Source organism: Cervus canadensis, chromosome 12 (genome assembly GCF_019320065.1).
Source record: "Cervus canadensis isolate Bull #8, Minnesota chromosome 12, ASM1932006v1, whole genome shotgun sequence".
Lineage (NCBI taxonomy): Eukaryota > Metazoa > Chordata > Mammalia > Artiodactyla > Cervidae > Cervus > Cervus canadensis.
This window is the reverse complement of record NC_057397.1, coordinates 7,526,748-7,550,405: the sequence shown is the minus strand read 5'-3', so window position 1 is coordinate 7,550,405 and position 23,658 is coordinate 7,526,748. Positions and strand designations below refer to the sequence as shown.

Sequence of the window (23,658 nt, the reverse complement as noted above, 5' to 3'; positions counted from 1 at the left end):
ACCAGCCATCTGTAGGTTTGACCTGTGTTTTGGGGGAAAGCTGGCATTTTCCACGTCATCAAACTGCTCACGTCATTCTTAGCGTAATTTTTGGCTAACGATGGGCTGCGAACTTTACTAACTGAACCCTCTGTTTAATGCCCAGCTGCCCTGGAAGGCTTGTGTTCGGCCTCCGTCATCTATCACTACCCTGGTGGAACCGGTGGTAAAACTGGAGCTCGCAGGTTCCCGGGGAGTGTGCTTCCTGCAGAAGCGGCCAACAGACATCGACCAGGTGAGCTCCGCCCCTGCCCTGTGCTGGGCCCCGCGTCCTCAAGCAGGAGCAACTTACTGCAGTCCCCTCTGAGAGAAGCCTGCCTGCTCTTTGAATAAAGAGTAGAATCTGCTGAATCAGAAATCCTGCAGTGAGACCTTGTCTTCTGATCCTGTTAAAATATGTATTGATCTTAAGTCTTATCAGATGATATTAATGGATTGCAATGATGGGTTGTTTTCTGGAGCAGCCGCATGGAATTTCATGGTAGACCGACTTTGAAGTTCTGTGTCTGGGTCCTTGTCATTGTTTCTGGGTATTTGGTGAAGGGAGTCCTTGATGTCAATTTTAACAGGTAGCTGAGGGACCAGGGGCTGTGTTTTTTTTTTTTTTTTTCTGGTTGATGGAGTTCTCTGAATCAGTGATGTTTGATTTGCTGATGTTTTGTTAGCATCTAGAGAGAGTTAAAAATCATCTTTGGAGGAGCAGACCCACAGATGCTTGTTCTGTGAACTTGACCCTTTTGACTCTTAATGAATGAATTTGCCATAAACATTCAGGATATAGTTGTGCTACCTTACAGGTCACAAAGATAGTAACAGAATGCAGAGGTCAAGGCTATACATAAAACTAATAGGTGTTTTTTGATCCACGAGATTTTTATAGATTTTTTTTAACCCTCAAAGAGAAAGCCCATGACAGTTGATGAGTATTGAAAGGGAAATGCCTTACATTTCTTTTTCCCCTCAGTTTCACCGTTTTCCCCGACACCAGCAAAGACTGCGGAGACCACCTTTATGAGTCAGTCTTTGTAGCCACTTGGTCTGAATTCTGTGTCAGACTGCTTAGATAAGGCTCTGATGGCTCTCGAAGATGTTTTATCATCCTTCAGCAGACCGTTCTTAACGGGTCTAATGGGGGCTCAGTCACTGGAGAGCGGGGTAAAGCAGGTGAAGTGATGAAATCTGAGGTCTAGAAGGCCGCTGCTCCCCACTTCCCTGTGTTCTGGTTCTGACTGGGGATGCCTCTGGTTGGTGCTCACCACCTGTGTTTTTCCCGTGTTATAACTGCGACAAGATTTCGGCATTTCAACCAGTAGCCCAGTGCTTAAATCTCCAACCCAGGGGACAGCTGACTTCTCTTCCCTGCAGAGAGTCTGCCTTCTCTCTGGCTGCTGCTGCTGCTAAGTCGCTTCAGTCGTGTCCGACTCTGTGCGACCCCATAGATGGCAGCCCACCAGGCTCCTCCATCCTTGGGTTTCTCCAGGAAGAGCACTGTCTCTGGGATGCCTTTTATTTTATCCTTTCCCTGAGATTTGGAGAGAAAATGTGGTACGACTGTGCCACTCACATAACTAGTGAGATTCTGGAGACCTTTTAGGGTAATGTTTCAGTCTCTCCTGCTGAATAAAGGCAAAAAAATGTCTTAAACCTGAAAAGTGCTCTGTCTGCAGTAGAGAAAAGTCTTTATTTAGCTTTGCGTGGTGTGCAGCACTAGAGAACTTTTATTGTTGGAGGCAGTCCGAGGAGAAGATCACCCAGCGAGGCTTGGATGGGAGCAGAAAAGCCACGCTGCCCTTGTTTAGATGGGAGATGGTTTCACCACCTTTCAGGCAGTAAAGGGTCCAGAGCTGTGCACGCATTTGATATCATGAGCATATATGTCCGTGTTACTTCATCTTGGATACAAATTTCAAGATTAGTCAGTTTGTAGTGGTCGCCCCATCTCATACCAGGAGTTTACGGATCTACTCTTTGAGATGAAGATGAGACAGTCTGATTGTTTAGCATTCTTCCTTGAATTTCTGTCTCAGGTTCCTCCTTCACCAGCAAAGCAGCGAAAATACAGATGTCATTTAATGCCGCTGTGACCTGGAGCCAGTTTAATCTCTGTGCCTCGGTTTCCCTAGCTGTGAGATGGGGGAGATAATAGTTGTATTTCCCTCAGCGGGTCCTTGTGAAGGCTGAATGAGACACACATGGAAAGGACCTGCACAGTCCCAGCCAGTCCTGGATAAATGTTGGTGGCTGTTATTATCAATAGTATTATTGTTGATTGTCAAGTAGTTTTAAGACTTGGTGATATGAATCCATGAATAAAGTTAAAAGACTCTAGATATCTCAGATCTGCTTTATGTACTTTTCAAGATTTCACTTGAGAAAAGGGATTTTTTCCCCCCTTAAAATTGAGTTTAGTTTCAAAATGTATTCTGTAGTCCCTCTTTTCACTTTAACTCTCCTTCCGTTGATTTTTTTTTTTTTTTTAACAAAACTTCACTTTCTTGTATTTAGAGGTTAGAAGCCACTCATTGTTTTTCTGGAGACTTGTTCATGAACCTTTAAGCCTATAATTAATGGACAAAACTTGCTTTATTAAAAAATCAATAGGACATCGTACAATCAATCCAAAAGGAAATGCTTATTGACTTACAAATATTCCTCCTTTTTGGACTAGCTTAAATTACTAACAGCAAGCATCATCACCCGTAATCACCAAAACAGCCAGGAAGCATTTGGCACCTCCCCCCAGCCAGGCTTTGCTAACTGCTTCCTTAGGTTTTACCCCATAGCAAGTATTTGAAGGTGGTTATCAATAACTCCTTTTTGCAGGCGAGGGACTGAGGTTTAAGCAGATGGGTCACTTGGTCTGAATCACGCCGCTCTCAGGGGCAGGCTTGGGGCTGGAGCCAGGCCGGGGTGACCACCAGTGTGCGTCCTCAGTTGCTCTTCTAATCAGCCTCCCGTTGACTGGCTTCCCAAACTGCAGCGTGTTCATAAATGACCGGCTTTAGTGATCTCAGCCTGATGAGGCCTTCAAAGGAGAGATCCTGGTGAGAACACCAGACAGAGCGGCATAGATTAACATTGTATATTTTTGCAAATGTTTTATTCTCAGCTAATGACCTAAAAAGTTAGGATTTTTTTAACTCTATAAGCACGAAAAACAAAACATTGAAAGTGATTACAGTGCAAACGATAAGTGGGCTTTGAAAATACAAACCTACCACTTGTTTTTCTCTAGTGAGCCTTGTTGAAAGGAAAAGTTATAAAGACTGAATTGGTTTTATGTAGTCTGTAGTATGGAAGAAAGGATTAAATCACTGAGTGTTGAGGGAAAGTTAAATTTTTATTGTTTTCTCTCCTTATGATGAATATGCAAGATGGTTTTTTTTTTTAATGGCTTAAGTATATTTCCTCATTTGTGAAATTTGAAGAATGTTATTTACCTTGCCTGACTGAGTCAGATACCATGTACTAAGCACCCAAGAGATGTTCGGTAAAAATTTGCTGTCACAATGACAGATAATTTAGAAGCATCAACTGAAATACTGATGCATATTCACTGTGTATATACTTTATATGAATGTGACTTAAAGTGACAAGGATTCAGTTACTTCTTTTTTTAGTGCAGTAGGAAGTTTTGATGAAATGAGTGCCTTCCTTTAGCTAGGGACTAGCTAAATTGTCGAAAGCTGAAGAACTTGAAGATTATTTGTATAGGACATACATTTTTTACAACTCATAATCCATATTGCTGTGTAATCATCCACTAGAACCTCTTAATTGCTAGGAATTTGACCACAGCCACTGGCCCTTAGAAAAATCACTATTGATTACTTTGAGAGAATAAGCTTATTTCTTTGGTAGTTAAAATTCTGATTTTTTTCCTGTACCCTTAATCGGTTTTAAGTAATCAAAATGTTGATTTGACATCTGTCACTTTTCTTTTGTAGAGAGAATAAAAGTAGAGCTCATAGTGTTTTAATATATAAATAAATGTTTAATTTATTTCAACAAAATTGTATGATTTACAGTTAACCACTCTTTGGGAGTGGCTCGAATGGTAAACAATACAGAAGATCCAGGTTTGATCCTTGGGTCAGGAAGATCTCCTGGAGACAGGAATGGTAACCCCCTCCAGTCTTCTTGTCTAGAGAATTCCATGGACAGAGGATTCCGGTCGGTTATGGTCCATGGGGTCGCAAAGGGTCAGACATAACAGTGACTTTCACTACACTCCCGCTACTCTTTGGGAAATGTTTTGCCAGACACTTAGATGACCTGCTCGTGGAGGCGTGCAGACCCGCCTTTCATGAATGCAGAGCTGGCACAGCTAGTGCAGAGCCTGAGGATGTGCAGAGCTTCACCGCTGCCTGCTGGGAGGATGGCCTGGGTCTCAGTCTCCCCGATGTAAGATGAAGAGGCGGATTCCTCCTCCTTCTAAGATCAGTTTCCACGAGCCTGTGTCTTTTGTTTATGTTCAGGAATGTTAACAATTTCAGATTAAATACTGAATTCCATTCCCTCCCCTGAAGCAGAATTCAGTGTGTGCTAGTAGTTTATAAGCTTTGAGTTGTAGGCTCTGAGTCTCCTATTTTTGAAACCCTTTTATTAATCCTTTATTATACAGAAAGCCTTTCGGGCCATAGGTGGCGCTGTTGCACCTTTGAAAAGTCTTCATTTTCCTGTTGGTGGACGATTTAACTGACAGTCCTTTAATTTGACTTTGTTTAGTGCTTCAGGATAGCACATTGTCCACTATGTCTGGTTACCTGGAAGAATTATTCTAGTTATTTATACCTTATTTTTATTCTGTCATCTCTGTGAAAATTTCAGGCTTGCTGTGCAAACAATGGCGAAATTGGACTTTTCTTCCCATATTAGAAGCCAGTGAGCCATGACTTGATAAGACAGAAGTGGTCCCTGGAGCACCTTACAGCAGAAAAATGTGTTGAACTCCCTGAGTATTGAACCCGCGGCTGCGCATTAATCAGTGGGACGTGATTTGGTTGGTGGAGGAGGGAGGGTGGTTTTTTGACTTGGGTTGAATTCACATGCTATCCCTTTAGCCATGCCAACTTGAGTCAGTTCTTTCTGAGTTTCCCCCTTGTGTGTAAAATAGAGACGCTACTGCCTGCTTTGTAGAATGGTGAGAACTAGAAGTTATGTGAAGTGTTTAGCATGGTGGTTATCTCCAAAGAGCACAAATCCTTAGCTCTTGTTTGGTATGAAGCCATCATTTTACAGTCTTTAGCAATTACGAAGGAATTAAAACAGGGAAAGCTGGTTTTATGATGAAAGATCCAATTAAGAAATGGGTAAAATATTTGAAGAGGGTCAGTAGTTCCTGTACTCATAATTTTGCAGCAACATCGGAATGAGGCCGTTAAACAGTCGCCCTGAACACTAAGCCGCACCATTTTTGGCTAATTAATTCATGTTGGGGCTCAGGTGGGCCCAGTAATTACACTCCTATTTTCTCCACCAGCCAACTGAGAGATGGGCAAAAGTGTAGAGGCTGGAGGAAATGTCCTCTTTTTACTGATAAGGCCTCGTTCTCCGTGCACTTTAGGGCTTCGGGGACACGGGTGTCTTAATATTGTGTCCTGGAGCTGGAGAGGCCGCGCCGGGTCACAGCGGGCCCTCGTGAGGGGACCTGTCCCCGCTGTGCTCGGGGCTGTCACGTCATGGAGCTGAGCCTCCTGGGCGCTTCCCGAGCGGGGCCAGCACCTGGGCTAGAAAGGTTTCCCGTGTCCCCCTTGTCTCCCAAACCCCTTGAGCCCACTGCTCAGCCCGTTTGTGTGAGGAGGGCTGGCTGTGGGTCAGAGGTCAGGAGCATGGAGGACGAAGCCCGTGGGGTCACAAAACAGTTGGTCACAACTGAGCACGCACGCACGCATGCGTCATAGGCTCTGTTTGTGAGCACCTGAAGTGTGCTACATACTTTCTAAGCATCTTACAGGCACTGCTTTAATCCCGTAATCCTCTCAACCATCAAGCGAGTTGGGTTTGATTATGATCCCAGTTTTATAGATGCGGGGCTTGAGGCACAGAGAGACAGGGTAAGTGATTTGACCAAGGTCACAGAGCTGGCAAGCAGCAGAGCTGGGATTCAAACCCCGGCAGTCTGGCTCCAGGCTCTGAGTTCAGCCCGTCTGTGGATCTGTACATACACCTGTCCATCGGTCAGCCTGGAAACGGTGGGAAAGGGAGAGTTACACAGGCGTTCACAGCTGTGTCTCAGCCAGGGTCCATGCACCGTGACCCTCATTTTTCGTGGTCTAAGCAGCAGGTCTGTTCAAGTTTGGTTAATCTGAAACCTGTCCACCGGAGGCGGATGATGTTGATAATATAATTTCTGAGCACACTAAGGTACCCATGGAGCTCTGGCTGGACGATGTCCTGTTTCTCATTGTGATTTCTTCAGACAATGCCAATTATTATCTCCACGCCCCCTCACACACGGACATGAGATGAGAAGCTTCTGAGTAGCCCAGAGTTAGCAGAGCCCACCAATCAGAAGACTGTCATGTACCTAGAAGTGGGTTTAATGAAAGGAAAGAGCTTCCAGGGAGTTCAGTTAAAGTCCAGCTGGTAGAAAGCAGTCCATTTTTTTGTGGCTGAGCTTGTTCTTTGTTGTTTGAGAAGATCGGATTAGATGAATTAGCTTAAAAGGCAGAAAAGGGTCATTTCAGGTGGTACATTCACACCAGTAAGAAGTGGTAGTTGACCGCCTGGGTGAGTCATGAGATAGAAAGATTTTTACAAACTTCATAAAACAGCCTGAAAAGCTCTGCAGTCTCAGTGCAGTTAGCATGGGAGCCCCTTCATCCCTGGACGCCCTTAGGGGTTGAGTAATTGATGATTGTGATAATGACTCTGAGGCATCAAAAAAAAAAAGGTCTCCTATTTAAAGGATGTGGCACAGGATACTATATTTGACCAGAGTTTTCACTGAACAGGGCATTTTTAGCACCATCTGGAAATCCCAAACTCCCCGAGGTTCCCTGCAGCCAGTACCCTCTTGGTGCAGACTTGGTGGCGCTTGTCGGGGGCCGTGATGAAGTAGCTCCCCTGGCTCCCCGTCCGTCCGTCCGTCAGTCTGTCCGCCCCACAGCCTTTCTCATCCCCACCTGCCTTGTAGGGCTGCCCTGACAGTCACACGTGATGGTTGTCAGGGGTTGCGTTTGGTGTATAGTGTTAATGATGGAAAGCACCTGTTTCTTCTTATAATGGTGGCTTCTGGATTGCAGTGATTTTTAGTCTACATTTAAAAATAAAGATTGCAGTACACAAAGTCGCTCTTAAGTAGCATCCTGGGAGCTGTTCTCTGTGTGGACAGTTGAATACATGTGCTATTTCAATACAACTGTGTTATTGGGACGCAGCTTTGTGAATCTTGTTAATGTGTTTAAAAACTGTCAGAGCTGATGATCGGCAGAATTCTTGGATCCAAGTGCCTCTTACGGTGTGATTTGCCATCGTGAGAAATTGCATTCTACGGAGAAGGCTAACTGGGTCTCATTGATATTTGGATGATTCAGCAGATGATCGAGGCTTTCAAAGCCTTCTTGATAATTAATGAAGTTAACAGTTTTGTGTTGTAGACTGACTACAGAGCTACCTTCTAGAAATTGAAAATCCTCAACTTGTGAAGTGTCCAGTAATTCAGTGTGTGTGTGAGAGAGAGAGAGAGAGAGAGAGTGTGTGTGTGTGTGTGTGTGAGTGTGATTTCAGGAAAGGAGAAATAAGTTCCATGTAGCCATCTGATACCTTTCTCTTTCAGACCAAGGTGTGGGCATTTATTTACACAAATAAATTGGTAGTTCACTTTGACTTCTGTCATTTGGCATATTTGTGGGAATAAGAAATTGTCGTATTTGTTTTAGAGGAGTCAGGGAGTATGAGCTTAGAAAGTGGGGCGGGAAGCAGACAGGGAGGCACGTTATGGTTTTTGCAGGGTATGAGAACCATTAGCTTTCCTTTTTTTCCTTCTAAAGCATAAAGACATTGAATTGTAACATACTGTTACTCAGAATTGTTTTTCTGATCAGACAGAAGTGTCTCAGATTTTTCAAGGCTATGCGAATTATGAAATGTGATTTAGTAGTTATCTTTAAAAGTGGTTTTGTTTTTCAGATAAAAGATCATAATCTGTTCTTTCTTCCAGGGGCCCAAGAAGTTCTCATTGATCCAGGTACATGATCTATGTGCTTAGTTTCTCTTGATTATTTTTTTAAGTGCTTGTTTCATGGTGGTGTGAATGAGTGGTTAAAGTTTCTGGATTGTGATCTTTGGAACGTGCTGATTTAAGTAACTTTAAATCAGAACAGTTACAAACGTGATCGCTGTTTGTTTCTTGTTTGATGGGGCACCCTATTGATTTATGTTGTCTGTCCAAGAGGGGAAGTCCTTCCTCCAGCATGGTGCCTTTAAAATTCTCTGAATGCACTGAGCATGCCTGTCCAGTTAATTTTGAAGTCATGATTCTGCTCTGATTCTGTGGCTTACGCTCCTTTCTGTGAATTTGAACTCTCTGTTGCATTTCGTGTGTGTGCTAACAGGGAAAGACATTGTGCACGTTTTTTTTTTTTTTTGCAGAGGTGGGTTTTCCTTTCCCCTCTTAATGTCTTCTTTAATTAATATAGCAAAAATCTCTTTTATTGCAGTGTGTATTTCAAAATGAGATCTATTATTTTCTGGCTTAATTGGAAGCAATGACAAAGAGTCATTAAAAAAAAAAAAAAAAAAAAGAAAACCCTGCCATCCTTTGAAGGATAGAAATCAGGTGGTCATGCTTACATGTGCTTTGTGACCAACACACCTTCTTTCATCTCGTTGTATATCTTGCTTCTGAGATGAAACTGCTTCAGGTTTGTAGCTTTTTGTTTTAATGTTTGTGTTGCATTCTTCCTCTAGGCTGATGTTCCTGATGGAGTTTGTGGAAGTGTTTCTCTTCCTATGTGTAGGAATGAAAACAGTGTTAGATGTGTTGGTGTTCGACCAGTAGAAGTTATTAAGGCCACACCGGCTGATTTCGCCTGACGGGAAGTCCTGGATTCACTTGCAGGGGAACTGGGTGCTTTACTAAGTAGAAGGAGCTTAGAGATGTCAGAAAAATCAGTCACACGTTGAGATTAAAGGAAGAATGTAATATGTTTTACTTCTGCAACCTTCCAAGATAAGGTGGTATTGAGATGAAAGTGAGTCTTGAGTGGTGAGAGTAAAGTGGGGGTGTTTCTGTGGGCGCTCTTGTTTAGGCGCATGTCAGGATCCCGTGGGAGAGCTTGAAGCTGGCCCGAGAGCCGGGGTCTGGTGTCCCAGGGAGCCCTCCGTCATGGTTCCAGGCGAGAAGGACGCAGCCTGGGCCTCTCCTCCCCCAGGGAGAGCGAGGGGAGATTGAGATTCTGTACCCACCCCCCAGTCCTTTCATGCCCCGGGCCACTCCAGTTCACCAGGCGCCTTCTAGCCTCTGCTCGCAGGGCCTTTGTCCAGGGCTGGCCACGCCAGCGTCTCCTGTCTCAGACATTAGGCTCGTCTCCTCTGCCCTCGGAACCCGTGTGGGTGGGAAGCCTGCTGGTGGGGAGCCGCGCGCTCCACCTCTGCCTCTCGACGACTGGTGTCCTCTTGTTTGGCTCCATAGGAAACCCAGCCCGACGCTAGATCACTGCCTTTTAATCTTTGAACTTTCAGGGAATGAGTTACGTGAAGCAGACTGTCTCAGGTTTTTGCTGCCCTCTTTCTGCACAGCATCTCAGGCTGGAAGGAGGAGTTGGACAGCCCCTGGCTGCTGGCTCCGGTGCACGTTTGGTGGGGCGCAGCAACAAGAGCGAACCAGGCTTCTCCTCCAGCCATTTCTCACAGCTCAGCTTCCGAGCCCTTATTGGCATTTGCAGCAGAATGCTTCGTGGTGTCACACTGTTATTTCTTGTCATTTCTGAGTGTTTTGTGAACATTCAGCCCCCGTTTCCAGTGATGTGATTTTTTTGTCCAATTCAGTTAACTCAAATTTGCTTTTCCCATTTTCATGTTGACGGGAGTTTCTTCTTCCTGTAATAAAAGTGAGCAGTTTGCACTTAGAATGTCAAAGAACTGGTCCAAGGGGCTTTTTCACTCTTAACAGTTTTCATGCAGCTCACCCACTAAAATCTACAGAGGTTCCACTAGATGCCCAGAGTGCCATGTCACCATCAGTCTTGGACGTTTTCATCACCCGAATCACCCCCGTTTTCCCTGACCTCCCCCGCCCCAGGCAGCAGCTCTTCTGTCTCTCTGGATTTGCCTGGTCTAGACATTTCGAATAAATGGAATCCTACAACCTGTATTCTTTTGTGACTAACTTCTTTAACTTAGCATAATGTCCTCAATGTCCGTGTTGTAGCATGGGTCAGTTTTGTTTTTGCTGAATGATATTTCACCTTACGGACAGACTTTTTACTTACCCGTTCATCAGCTGATGGACATTTGGGTTGTTTCTACTTTTTGGCTGTTAAAGAGTAATGGTGCTATGAACATTCACATGTAAGTTTTTACGTGGACATGTTTCCAGTTCTCGTATGTGCCTAGGAAGGAGAAGTACTGGGTCATGGGGTAGCTAACTGTTTAACTATTTGAGGAACTGCCAGATTGTTTTCCAAAGTGGTTGTGCTAGTTAACAATCTTACCAGCAGTGTATGAGAGTTTCAGTTTCTGTATCCTCGTCAATGCTTGTTATTATCTTTCCTTTTTTTTTTTTTTTTTGCAGTTCTGTAACTTTATTTGACAGTTACTGGTTAGTTTTCATCCACAGTAACCATCTGTAGATTTTTGACGATGGTGACAGATACGTAGGTAACCAAGATACAGAGCTTGTGTGGTGAGTCTTATGTTTTCTGACAACGCACACAATATGGGAGATTCCTTATTCCTTTGGCCCAGCAGCTTTGTTGATCCTGGTGTCAGCGCACATATCTGGAACTCCCATCTCCTTCATGACAAATTTCAGCATTTCTTTGAGTACCTGATGGGCACGCTTCTCGAAAGCCGCTCCGTGGGAGCTCCTGTGAAGGTTGGTGGTGTATTTTCTGGTCACCACCTTGTTGGTGGCGGACTGAGCCGCCTTCTTGCCACCCTTCTTGGCGGGAGCCACCTAAGCCCAGGCGACAAGAAGGCTGTGAGTGGAGTGGGACAGACCCGAGCCCGGCCCTATCTCCTGGCCAGCTCCATGCAACCATCCCCAGGGCTCTTGGAGTCCCAGGTCTGGGCGGTGTTATCTTTTTGATTGTAGCTCTTCTTATGAATGTTAAGTGGGTTCTCCTTGTAGGTGTTTTTTTTTTTGTTTGTTTAAAGTGTAAATGTGATTTTTATTTGTCTTTGTAAATATCTGTGTACATTTATTTTTTTTTTTAATTTTTTTTTGTGTACATTTATTAATGGTAAAATATCATAAGTTTGCCGTATTAGATATATATATATATGTATATATGGAGTATGGTTGATTTACTATGCTGTGTTAGTTTCAGGTGTATAGCGGAGTGAATCAGTTATACATATACTACATAAAATTCACTCTTTTTTTAGATTCTTTTCCCATAATAGGCCATTATGGAGTGCATTTCCCTGTGCTGTACAGTAGGTCTGTATTAGTTATCTATTTTATATGTAGTAGAATGTCTGTGTCAATACCAGTCTCCCAATTTACCCCTCCCCGCTTTGTCCCCTGGTGATCATGTTTGTTTTCTGCATCTGTGACCCTGCTTCTGTTTTGTGAGTAGGTTCATTTGCACCCTTTTCTAGGTCCCGTGTATAAGCAGGGTCATTCGTTTGCCTCTCTTGTGTCTCACTTCACTCAGTATGACAATCTCAAGGTCCTTCAGTGTAGCTGCAAGTGGTGTTCGTTTGTTCTTTTTTATGACTGAGTGATATTCTATTGTGTATGTGTACCACAATCTTCTTTATCCATTTCTCCATTGATGGGCACTTAGGTTGCTCCCATGTCCTGGCTATTGTAAAGAGTGCTGCAGTGAACATTGCAGGGCATGCATCTTCTTGAATTTTAATTGTCTTCATCTCCTTGTAGTTTTGATTTGATTTTCTTTATAGCTAAAGATCCCAAACATCTTTTCATTGTGCTTATTGGCCATTTGTACATTTTGCTTGAAAAATGTCTTTTCAGATCCTTTATTTTTCTCCTAAGATATTTGTTTGTTTATTTACTTGGCTGCTCAGGGTCTTAGTTGTGGCATGTAGGCTCCTTGTTGCAGCATGTGGGATCTAGCTCCCTGGCCAGGGAACGAACTGGGCCCCCTGCATTAAGAACAGGGAGTCTTAGCCACTGGACCACCAGGGAAGTCCCCAGATCCTTTATTTTTTGACTGAGTCATTTGTCTTTTTACTATTGAGTTGTAGGAGTTCCTTTTATGTTGTAGATGCAAGTGCCTTATCAGATGGTTTGCAGGCATTTTCTCCTGTTCTGTGTGTTGCTCTCCCATTTTCTTGACGGTGTCCTTTGAGGCATACAAGTTTTAAATTTTGACGAAGTCCACTTTATCTAAATTTTCTTTGTTGCTTGTGCTCTCAGTGTCATATCTAAGATCTGAGCTATTTTATGTAAACTTTATATTTAAAGCAGTTTAATTCTTACAATGGATCTAGGAGAGAGGTACTGTTGTTATCCCGTCTATAGATGAGGAAACTGAGATGCAGAGAAGTTCATTGACTTGTCAGGGTTATAGCTAGTGAGTGGGGATGTGGGAATTCAGACCCACACTTTTGTCTCCAGCATCTGTTCTCTTAGCCACCATCCTCTATTCCTTTCTATAGGACTAGTTAATTAAAGTTTTTACTTCTTTGAGTTCTTATTAATTTTTTTTCTTATTAGGGATCTCATCTCTTCATTTACCTTGCAGAGCTTGGTGTAGTTTTATTTTAGGTCTAATGTAGGTGGAAGCAATTGCTATCAGTTAATTTTTGTACTACCCTCCCGTGATAATTGTTGCTAATTGACCTAATAAAGTCATACTTAAGTCTTTTCTGGTCATTACACTAGAAGTAGAGTCATAGCTATAGAACATTCAAAGAAAGTATTTGATTTTATTTTGCTAACCAGTGAAATAAAACCTCAGTGTTGACATAGATTATAAATTTTCCAGAATAGGGTCATTGTCTTCCTTGTATTTCATTTTGTTTGGTCACGATGCGTCTAGATAGTGCCCTGTTGTCCAGCAGATTAGTTAGAACGTGGTGCTCGTGAATCATTGTAACGACAGAATTTTGACAACAGTATCTGCTGTTTGTTTCACAAGGAAAAAGGTAGTATAGAGATACTGCTCAGATCTATTTTAAAAGCCTGGAATTTTGAGAAGAGTTTCACAAACCATAGAAAGGTATTTTCACTAATTTTAGGTCTATCTTAGACACATTCTGGTTACATAACAGAGTCAACTTATTAACTAGATTTTACGAGAGAAGTATACTATTGATTATTTGTTTTAATTAAAATATTCTGCCTTGAAAAAAAATAAAATATTCTGCCTTGGATAAAGTAATTAGTGCTCATGAGTGAACAAAAATAAGTTTGCATTTATATATGACATGGGGGCAGGCTTCCTACATATATATACATGTTTCGATCTGTTTTTCAGAATATTTTTTGTAGCTTTTCAGCTATGTTCTAACTTTAGGATTGTATTTAAGAGAACTATCACTGTGTCTGGTGCAGTTTGCACTGAGTTTATCCTGTCTTATGCACAGAATTCCACCATCTCCTGGGTGAAGATTTTCCTCTCATTATATTGAGTTAAAGTCATAGTTTTAGGAACTGTGATTTCTAGGCCTCTGCTCTCCATGCTTTTGAAGTTGGCTTTGTTTCTTGGGTTAACTGTTCAATTAGAATTTTTGAAGATGAATGTATTTTAATATTTTGTACAGAATTCCCTAGAAACGTGATGTGTTTTCAGTTTATGAAAACTTAAATATACTCTTGTTTTTATTTTTTTAATTTAATTTTATTTTTAGCCACACTGCATGGCTTGTAGGATCTTGGTTCCTCAACCAGGGATTGAACCCAGGCCACCGCCGTGAAAGTACCACCAAGTAACTAAATCCTCGCCACTGGATTGCCAGGCGATTCCCTACTTTTTTTTTTAAGTAGTTACTTTTCACTAGGTATTTGTTTCTCTTTATAGTAAAGACTTTTCATTTATTTTAAAATTTATTTATTTTTAATTGAAGGATGATTGCTTCACGATATTGTTGGCCTCTGCCATTCATTAACATGAGACAGCCGTGGGCGTGCACGTGTCCCCTCCGTCCTGAAGCTCCGTCCCACCTCCTACCCCTTCCTACCCCTCTAGCTGTTAGAGAGCCCCCGTGTGGGCTCCTGGAGTCACATAGAAGATCCCCACTGTTTACCTCTTTCACACATGGTAGCCTATATGCTTCCATGTTACTCTCTTGGTATGTCCCACTCTCTCCTTCCTCCCCCGCCCAACCTGGGTCCATGGGTCTGTTCTCTATGTCTGCGTCTTTATTGTTGCCCTGTAAGTAGATTCATAGGTTGTCCTGTGGAAAAAGGTAGTATATTACCTATACCTTTTACACTTGGCTTTTTTTGGTTTTAGTTTAAATTTTATTTTACTGTGTCTGTTTTTACCATCTTTTTACGGACTGGAAATCAGTCCGTATCAGCTTGCGGGCATCATCCTGCTTCCCTCTCCAGGGGATCTTCCTGACACAGGGGTTGAACCTGGGTCTCCTGCACTGCAGGCAGATTCCTTGCCACGGGAGCCCCCCCAGAAGCCCCGTCCGTTTTCTCTACGTGTCTTGCCTGTTTTACTGTGTTTTATTTAACCAGCCTTCTACAGGTGGACATGCTGGTTGTCACCATGCTCTGTAAATCACAAAGGCTGCCGTAGTGAATAAGCTTGTACATGTGCGTTTTGTGTTGTTGGAGTTGTGTCTGTGGCATAAATTCCTACATAGGGAATCACTGGATCAAAAGGTAAATATGTGCGGACTTCTCTTCAGTTTTGCCAAATTCTTCTCCATCATGGTCACACTGTTTGGTGTTCTCAGGGGCAGTTTATGAGAATGCCTTTTCAGCACAAGTTCACCTGCAGAGCCTGTTGCTAAGCGTTTACATTTTTGCCAACTAGACAGTTGAGAAATGGTATCTCTTACTATTAGTGAATTTGAATTTATTTTTAATGTTTAAGGGCTATTTCTAGGTTTTTTAAAATGAATTATCTGCTGATATCTTTTGCTCATTTTGTTCTTTTGGATTTTTAGATTTTTTTTTTCCTCTCAATCTATATTAGGGATATTAGCCCTTGGTGATGTATGTTGAAAATACTTTTTGGTTGCTTATGTTTTGCCTTCGTTTATAGTATTTTCCCTGTGTTTTTAAGTAATTGAATTTATTAATTTTTAAAATTGCCTTTGGATTTGAATCGTATTTGGGCTTCCCTGGTAGCTCAGCTGGTAAAGAATCCACCTGCAATGCAGGAGACCATGGTTCAGTTCCTGGGTTGGGAAGATCCCCTGGAGAAGGGATAGGCTACCCACTCCAGTATTCTTGGGCTTTCCTGGTAGCTTAGACAGTAAATAATCCGCCTGCCATGTGAGAGACCTGGGTTCCATCCCTGGGTTGGGAAGATGCGTGGGTTGGGACAATCCCCTGGAATCATCCTTAGAGAGCCTTTCCTTATATTCAGGTTTTAGAGGAACTTACCCAAGTGTGTTGAGCTTCTTTTATGCTCTTCTGTTGTGCATTTAGATCCTAGACCATTTGGAGTTTGTTCTTGTGTTTGGTGTGAAGTGTGGGTCTGGTTTTATCTTTCCCCAGATGGCCTTCCAGCTGTCCCAGTGCTGTTTACTGACAAGTCCATCTTTGCCCCAGTCATTGGTGCTGGAGGAGTTTATCCCGCACTTGTCCGGGTTAGCATCGGACTTCCCAGCTGCCCTGTCTTCCTGCTGTTCCCCCGCAGGTCAGGGCTGCTGGTGCCCACGTGCAGGGTTTGTGTCCTCATTAGGGAGCAGATGCATGTGACCTCGTGTGGTGCCAGCCTGCTGGTCGTTGCTGGGGTCACCACCACGCTGGTACCTGCCTGATCCAAGCCCTTGTTGTTCCTGTGGTTTTGCCTTTCTCTCTGCTGCCTCACGTGTCTCTGCTTTATTCCCTCCCATTCCCGCTTCTCTTTGTCTCTTGAGTTTCCACCTAGTGCCTCCTGTACGCTCTTGCCCGTCCTAGGAACGCAGTGACTCCCTCTCGACTGAATGATTGAACAGTCGTTGGGTTGATACTTGAGAGCCCTTGTGGTGATTTCCCCCCCAACTTTCCCGTCCTTCTTAACTGCATGCTTTCCTTTCCTTTCCTCTAGCCTGGGTTTCAGCCTGCCTGTGGCACTGATTTTTCCTCTCTGTAGACTCCTTGTTTCACTGGTCCACAATAATGTTACGTGTGGGCTGTCAAAACTTTATAGGTGTCAAGAAAGATCAAATCCATTGCATACCAGTATTTTTAGAGGGTGTTATTCTTTTATTGAGTGAAATTAAATCATCAGCCCCACTAAGCTCTCCTGTGAGCTGTGTTCTTCTTACGTTCCTACAGATTATATTTTTCTGGGTTGCTGCCCATGCCTTTTCCCCCAGCCTCGCTGCTGGAGTTCAGTAAATCATTAAAATTGAAGTAAAAGTCTCTCAGTTGTGTCTGACTCTTTGCAACTTCATGGACTATGTAGTCCATGGGATTCTCCAGGCAAGAATACTGGAGTGGGCAGCCTATCTCTTCTGCAGGGGATCTTCCCAACCCAGCGATCAAACTGGGGTCTCCTGCCTTGCAGGCAGATTCATTACCGGCTGAGCTACCAGGGTAGCCCCTAAATCATTAAGGGAACCCTCATTATCTTGGTTCCCCCCCTTTTTTTAAAGGACAGGGGGAACATTTGCTCCTTCTCCCTTGTTGGGAGCTTCTTGATGAGCTGAGGTTCCATAGGAAGAATGAAGGCCCACCTCGTGCTGACCCCCACTCATCCCCTTCCTTTCTTCGAGGGAAAAGGGTCAAATTTGACAATATAAAGACAAGTTGTTAGAGCTGATGGGATGAATGAAGACGACCTATCAGCTGTGAAATATTACTCCACGCCAGAATGCAGTGTGCTGTGAACATGGAGGGCACGTAGGGCAGGCCGAGCGCCGCAGCTAGAAACGCAGGCCTGAGTCCACACCCTGCTCTGGAGAAACGGCTCTGAGATCTGGAGAGCTGGTAGGAGTGCTCGGCCTCTCCAGGACTGTTTCCTGTCCTGCAGACACAGGGCTCACTAGGAGTCGCCCCTCGTAGCCTCGCTGTGGGTTGTAAAAGAGCACACGCGTGGACACCCCCACACAGGTCCTGATTCCTCGTAAGTGCAGAACAACAGGTTTCGCTGTGACAGAGTCATGACCACCCAGGGTGGCCCCTCAGGGCTCCGAGGGTGCTGTGTGCTTTGGAGATGGACTTCTCAACTCTGCAAGGACCCAGGGTTGTGTTGTTGGGTCTTGGTGATTTGAGTCTATTCTTTAGAAAGTATAGATTATAGGTATTTTTTCAAGCGTGCATGCCCTCTTATTATTTATAGTTCTACCCTCTCATCTCTTGTTGGGATTTTCACAAAATCTGTAGAAACACGAAACCCGAGGCCACCTGCCTCCTCCCGTCTCTCTTGTGCTTCTTTGTCCCCCGATTGAAGGGACCTCTGTGTAGGGAATGTTCTTTGTTATTCTTTTCCTGGCGTCTCTCTCTTCATCTGCCCATCTTTCACCTGTCCTCCTATCCGCTTATCTATCCGCTTAATCTTCTGTCTTGTTCCAAAAAGCATCCGAGGCAGCTTACAGAATACCAGAATACCAGATGAGGTGGTGAGAAATGGGGCCCGGTTTAGACAGCAAGGCGAGCAGACGAGCTCACGCGAGGGATGCGGGCCGTGTGAGGCACACGCCTTTGCCCCATGAGTTCCGAGATCGACAGCAAGCATGTGCCCGCCCGAGCCCCCCAGCAGAAACACGAGGGAAACAGGATTTGTGGGAGATGCTCGCTGTCTGTGAAATAAACAAGGGGCTTAGGAGAAGCCAGCTTTTCCTGCTCTGAGGCTTAGGAGAATAATTTTTGAATGTTCTCTGAAATCAAAGAGTATTTCATCTTTTTTTTTTTTTTTTTGGTCAGAGTTCTCTGTGTTGGTTACATTCTATAAATGGAAATGTCTCCAGAACTCTTCCCCCTGTGTGTATGATGGCTAGGGAATTAGGTGGTTCTGCTTATTGACAGGGCTTGGCCAGAAATAGAAAATGACAGCCTCAGAAAGGATGTCAGTATTTGCAAGTTATGTTTTTTTTCAGTGCTCAGTTCAGGGGACATTTTCACCTAGTTTATCTCCGTTTGAGAGCGCAGTGTGGCCTCTCGCTAGCATTAAGAGCTTTAGTGCTGGGAGATAGTGCATGCTGACTGCACTGCCGTCAAGACAACTGAGCTAGTTATTGTAGACGTGTTACTTTTATATAATGCATTTCATGTTCTTTAATAAAAAGTTTCAACAGGGAGGAAGGCTTTATTCTGAGTTAATGAACATTGAATACAGTGCTTTGACCATTTAGACTATTAAAGGGAAGGTGTAAGTGGTGAAGACTTTTAAAAGCGGTGTCGTTATTTAAATTTCAGTCGGGAATACTCAAGCTTTATCTTATCTGTGCCCCTCTTTTAAACTAACAAAGCAACAAGACGGAAAAATCGAAAGGCTATTTCTTGTCTTCCCCTCGGTGTGCAGGTGCGCTCACTACGAACGGCATCAACGCGGACACCAGCGCGGAGATTGGACGGGCGAAGAACTGCCTGAGCCCCGAGGACATCATTGAGAAGTACAAGGAGGCCATCTCCTACTACAGCAAGGTGATGCGCCCTGCGGGTCTTTATGTAACCGTGCTGCTTTGGGCAGGGGTCCCTGCTGGCCGTTGCTGGGCAATGCTGCCGCAGGGTCGTCTAGTCAGCTGTTTCTCTAGGTGTTCGTGTGTCGTTCCCGGGTGCATGATACCATCTGCCCGAAAATGGTTTTTGCTGGTTGAAAATGCTGTATATTTAATGTAGTGTCTGAAAAAATGGGGGAAAGAGGCTATCATAGCCCCAGGACTCGAGATAACATCTCAATATCTATTTTCTGTCCTTTTTTGGCAGTGTATATTATCTGTATCATAAAAATGGTGAGATTCTGTACTTATTTACTGCGTGGAGATGTACATTTTTCATTTGGCATATTATGTGTGTTTCTACATTATCGAATTTTCTGTGACATGGTTTTTAATCAGCTGTATAGCAATCTATCTTGTGGATGCACCATTCTTTTTCCTTTGGACTGAAGAAAAGTTTAAATTTCAAATATATTTAACTGAAATACTGGAAAAGGGCCTGGGGTTGTACAGAAGAGTGATAGTGAGTGAAAAATGAACATCCCCTATTTTCCCCTCCCCTTATTGCCTAAGAGTGAGTGAGTGAAGTCGCTCAGTCATGTCCAACTCTTTGCGACCCCATGGACTGTAACCTACCAGGCTCCACCGTCCGTGGAATTTTCCAGGCAAGAGTACCGGAGTGAGTTGCCATTTCTTTCTCCAGGGCATCTTCCTGACCCAGGTTTCAAACCTGGGTCTCCCGCAACGCGGGCAGACGCTTTACCATCTGAGCCACCAGGGAAGTCCGAAGAGTAGCAACTGTTAACAATTTGGGCTTCCCAGGTGGTGCTAGTGGTAAAGAGCCCACCTGCCAATGCAGGAGAGTTGGGAGACTCAGGTCTGATCCCTGGTCGGGAAGATCCCCTGGAGAAGGAAGTGGCAACCCACTCCACTTGCCTAGAGAGTCACATGGACAGAGGAGCCTGACAGGCTACGGTCCATGGGGTTGCAGAGTCAGACACGACAGTGAGCACAGCACATAGCCCTTTCATGACCTTTATGCCTGTGAAATATGCATGTGCATGTACACGTATATGAGAAATAAAAGCCTATACCTATGCATAGTATCTGTATGTATATATGTTTCATACAAAAACGAGACCATACTCATCATTTTTTCTGCAGCTTGCTTCGTGCACTCAGCTGTATATCATAGATAGCCTCCCGTTTCAGGTCTGCTTGATCCTTTCAAACAGAGAATCCTTCCAGTATGTGGGTGCAGTCATTTCTCCACCAGCTCCTTTTGTGGGAGAAGGTCATGAATAAGACACCTGCAGCAGGCCCAAGTGCCTCCCCCTCAGAGTTCCCAGCTCACCATGACTTACCCAGTTACCATCTTGTGGATGGACACTTAGGTTTTCTCACTTTTTCACTCTTAGAAAAAGTGCTTGACTGAACATTCTTACTCTTGTCCAATAGATTCTTGTGTTCTTGTATGTTCTTGTGTTCCTTTAGTTAAGATTTCTGGAAGTTTAGTCATAGGATATGACATTTACATATATCATTGGTTACTTTCAAGTTACTCTCCAGATCTGTTCTCCAACAGGGGATGAAAAGATGGAGAATTACTCATTTAACCAATTCTCTATTACTGAATATTGTTTCATTTAAAATTTCCTTGCCACCATTGTAGACAGTGCTGTGATAAATTTACCTGACGGATACATCTTTTGGACTGATTTTTCTTAAAGGAAAGAATCCCTGGAAGTTGGCTTCAGTCAAAAAGTGTGCATATATTTTTTAGAGTTTATGTATGCATTGCTCTGTTGTCCTCCTGAAAAGTTGCTGACAGTTTGTTCTCCCACAGATGGACACTCTCCTTTTAAAATATTTGCCAATATGATGAGTGAAAGTAATTTTTCATTATTTTGGTTTGCATTCCATGACCAGTGTGGTATTGAACATTTTTCACTCATTAACCAATGGCATTTTTTAAGATGAATTATCCATCTTGTCATTTGCACACATTTAAATTAGGGAGCATTTCTTACTGCTTTGTGATAGCTCTTTGTAAATTGTGGGTGTTAGCTTCGTGTCTGTCATGGACATACATCGCAGATCTTTTTCTTGATGTTGCTTGCATTTTGTTTATGCAGTTTTTCATTTAGGTTGTGGTCAAACTGTTTTTAATATAGTGAATCTTTTCCTTATGGATTTTCTCTTTGGTATTTTCTTAGAATACTCTTTTACAGAGCTTTCCTGGCAATCTGCTGACACTTTGTAAACAAGACCTAAGACATTATTGGCTGTTAAGTCCTTACTGTTATAGTTTGCTCTCAAGTTCCCTATGTTTAGGGTGTTGTCTAGGCTGTATACAGCTAGAGCCGAAAAAAGGGAGGGTGATAGTCTGTGGTGTGGGCCTTCTCTGATGCAGGGGGATTTCCACCTTGGTTTTGGAGTCAGGCAGACCTGATTTCACATCCTGCGTTCACCAGTTGCTAGCTTTGTGACCTTGGGCAAGATACTGTACTTTTGGGGGGCCCTATTTCCTTTATCTGTAAATAACCTTGGTATTGATTTTAGGGTTTTGTACTAGAGGTGAATGAGATAATTCCCTCCTGTATTTCTGGAAGTATCGATCACACAATTCTGTGCTGAATGTTGGTGCCTTGGTCGGTGGTTACTAGGGAATCAACAGTGAAAAACAGGGGCGTGGCCCCTCAGCAGAGAGCTTACGTCCCAGGATGATGCTTGTAAGCCCAGGTATGGAGCAGACTTCTAGGAAACGTCCTGTTTGTTATGATTGCAGTTTAAATCTCATTGTAATATTTAACATGTTGTTGTTGTGCTCAATCACGTCTGACTCTTTGAGCTGCCATGGACTGTAGCCCCCCAGGCTCCTCTGTCCATGGGATTCTCCAGGCAAGAACACTGGAGTGGGTTGCCATTTCCTTCTCCAGGGGATCTTCCCGACTAAGGGATTGAACCTACATCTCTTGTGTCACATGCACTGGCAGGTGGAGTCTTTAGCTCTGTGCCTCCTGAGAAACCAGTGTTTAAAATATGTAACTATAATCAAAATATGTGAAAAAAAAAACCGAGATGACCTTTTTTCACTTCAGTAGTTTTCTTAAAAGAGTTTTGTAGGAAAGGAAATAATTTTATTTCAATGGAATCAAGTCCCTGTTAGATTCTGTCGTATCGTTAAGTGGTATATAAAGCTGATGTAATTTTTACATCCGCATTAATAGTTAGGTAAGCACAGTCCCTTCTTGTGCCATCTTTGGTAAATTGCGTGTGACCCATCACAGGTTCTGTGCGTGTTATGTTTTAGAAACGAGGATGGAGTGGAGGCCTGCTTCTTCTGGCACAGTAATTTCTTTTTCTACCTTACAAATAATTTTAGTAAGGAACATGAGCAACTGTGTATTTCTGCTTCTTAATAATCCATAAGTGGGCAGACTGCATTTTTTTTTTTTTCAGACTGCATTTTTATGAGCAGTTATACCAGGCAGGCCTTGGGGTCTCAGCCGATGCTCATTGAGGGCGTGGCCAACTCCGTGGCACATTTGATGCCTTACTGGGTGTGGACAGGGGTCTCCTGGCCTCGGGTTCTCTCCAGGCACCAGGATACATGGGTTTATTCACCTTTGGAAGCCTCTTCCCCAGCTGCAAGAAGTCTTCAGAAAACTCAATTGAAAACTGCTCCAGTTTGGGACCGTCAGGAAAAAGAGAAAAAAGGTAGAAGGACAGGGAGCAAGGAGGGTTCATGCTGGGGCCTTGGGAAAGAGGAGGGTGCAGGAGGCGGGCCTGGCCTGGCCCCATACAGTTTTCCAGCGGCCGAGGGCAGCTCTCCTGGCCAGATGTCACCTCAGGCAGAACCTGAAGAGCTGGAGGTGAGGTTGGAGGAGGACCATTACTGAGCAGCCAGCCGAAGTCCATGGTGCCTTCTCTGTTCACGTGTCTTCACTTGTCCTTCCTCTCAAGACCTGAGGAGCAGGAACAAGTAACTCAGGGAGAAAACCAGACACACATCAAGCGTGCTGAGTGGACGGACACAGTGACACAGGGAGCTAGGACTTTGGCGACAGAGGACAGGAACTGACAGCTCCTGCCTCAAAGCCGCAGGTGTGAGAGAGCCTCAGAGCACAGGAGCCAAGTGGAAGTGAGCAGCAGAGTCTCCATGGGTAGTGTTTTGAAATTCTGTAAAATAGCCAGCTACTGTTGGTTGTATTACTCGAAGGAATGCTAGCATATATATATAAATGTGCGTTTATAGGCTCACTCCATCCCTCCAGCCTCTGTTGCCCCCAGCAGTTGGGGTAGACTTTCTCAAGCACAGACTTGGCTGGGCTGTGCTGCAGGTCCTCATGCTGGGGAGGTGCTGCTCGGCGTCACCGAGTCCCCGGGTGCAGCCTGCACGATGCGACAGAAACCTCTCTCTGCTCTTTTGACCCTACAGTATAAGAACGCCGGGGTGATTGAGTTAGAAGCGTGTGTCAAGGCTGTCCGCGTCCTCGCCATTCAGAAGCGGAGCATGGAAGCTTCGGAATTCCTCCAGAATGCAGTTTACATCAACCTTCGGCAGGTGGGTGTATGTCCTCCATGTGGAGGGATTAACGCAATTCTCCTGGAGCTTTTTCTCCACGAGCCTGTCTGGTTTTGCTGTGCTGAGATTCAGTGTGGTCAAAACCCTGGAGTCATGGGAGGGGGGATCGGGATGGGGAATAAGTG

At 44.0% G+C, this 23,658-nt stretch overlaps 1 protein-coding gene and 1 pseudogene across 5 annotated transcripts in view; one reads left to right on the top strand and one right to left on the bottom strand.

The window, feature by feature from the left end:
- TRAPPC9 (trafficking protein particle complex subunit 9) overlaps positions 1-23,658 on the top strand; it is a 384,613-nt gene that overhangs the window by 18,211 nt on the left and 342,744 nt on the right. For 4 of the 5 annotated variants that reach the window (XM_043483134.1, XM_043483135.1, XM_043483138.1 and 1 more), the window contains 4 exons: positions 146-274; positions 8,204-8,230; positions 18,810-18,931; positions 23,387-23,512. In XM_043483134.1, the coding sequence (XP_043339069.1) occupies positions 146-274; positions 8,204-8,230; positions 18,810-18,931; positions 23,387-23,512 (404 nt within the window). The remainder of the gene's footprint in view (positions 1-145; positions 275-8,203; positions 8,231-18,809; positions 18,932-23,386; positions 23,513-23,658) is intronic. The other variant, XM_043483137.1, reaches the window with a different exon arrangement.
- On the bottom strand, positions 10,806-14,944 carry LOC122451075 (annotated as a pseudogene).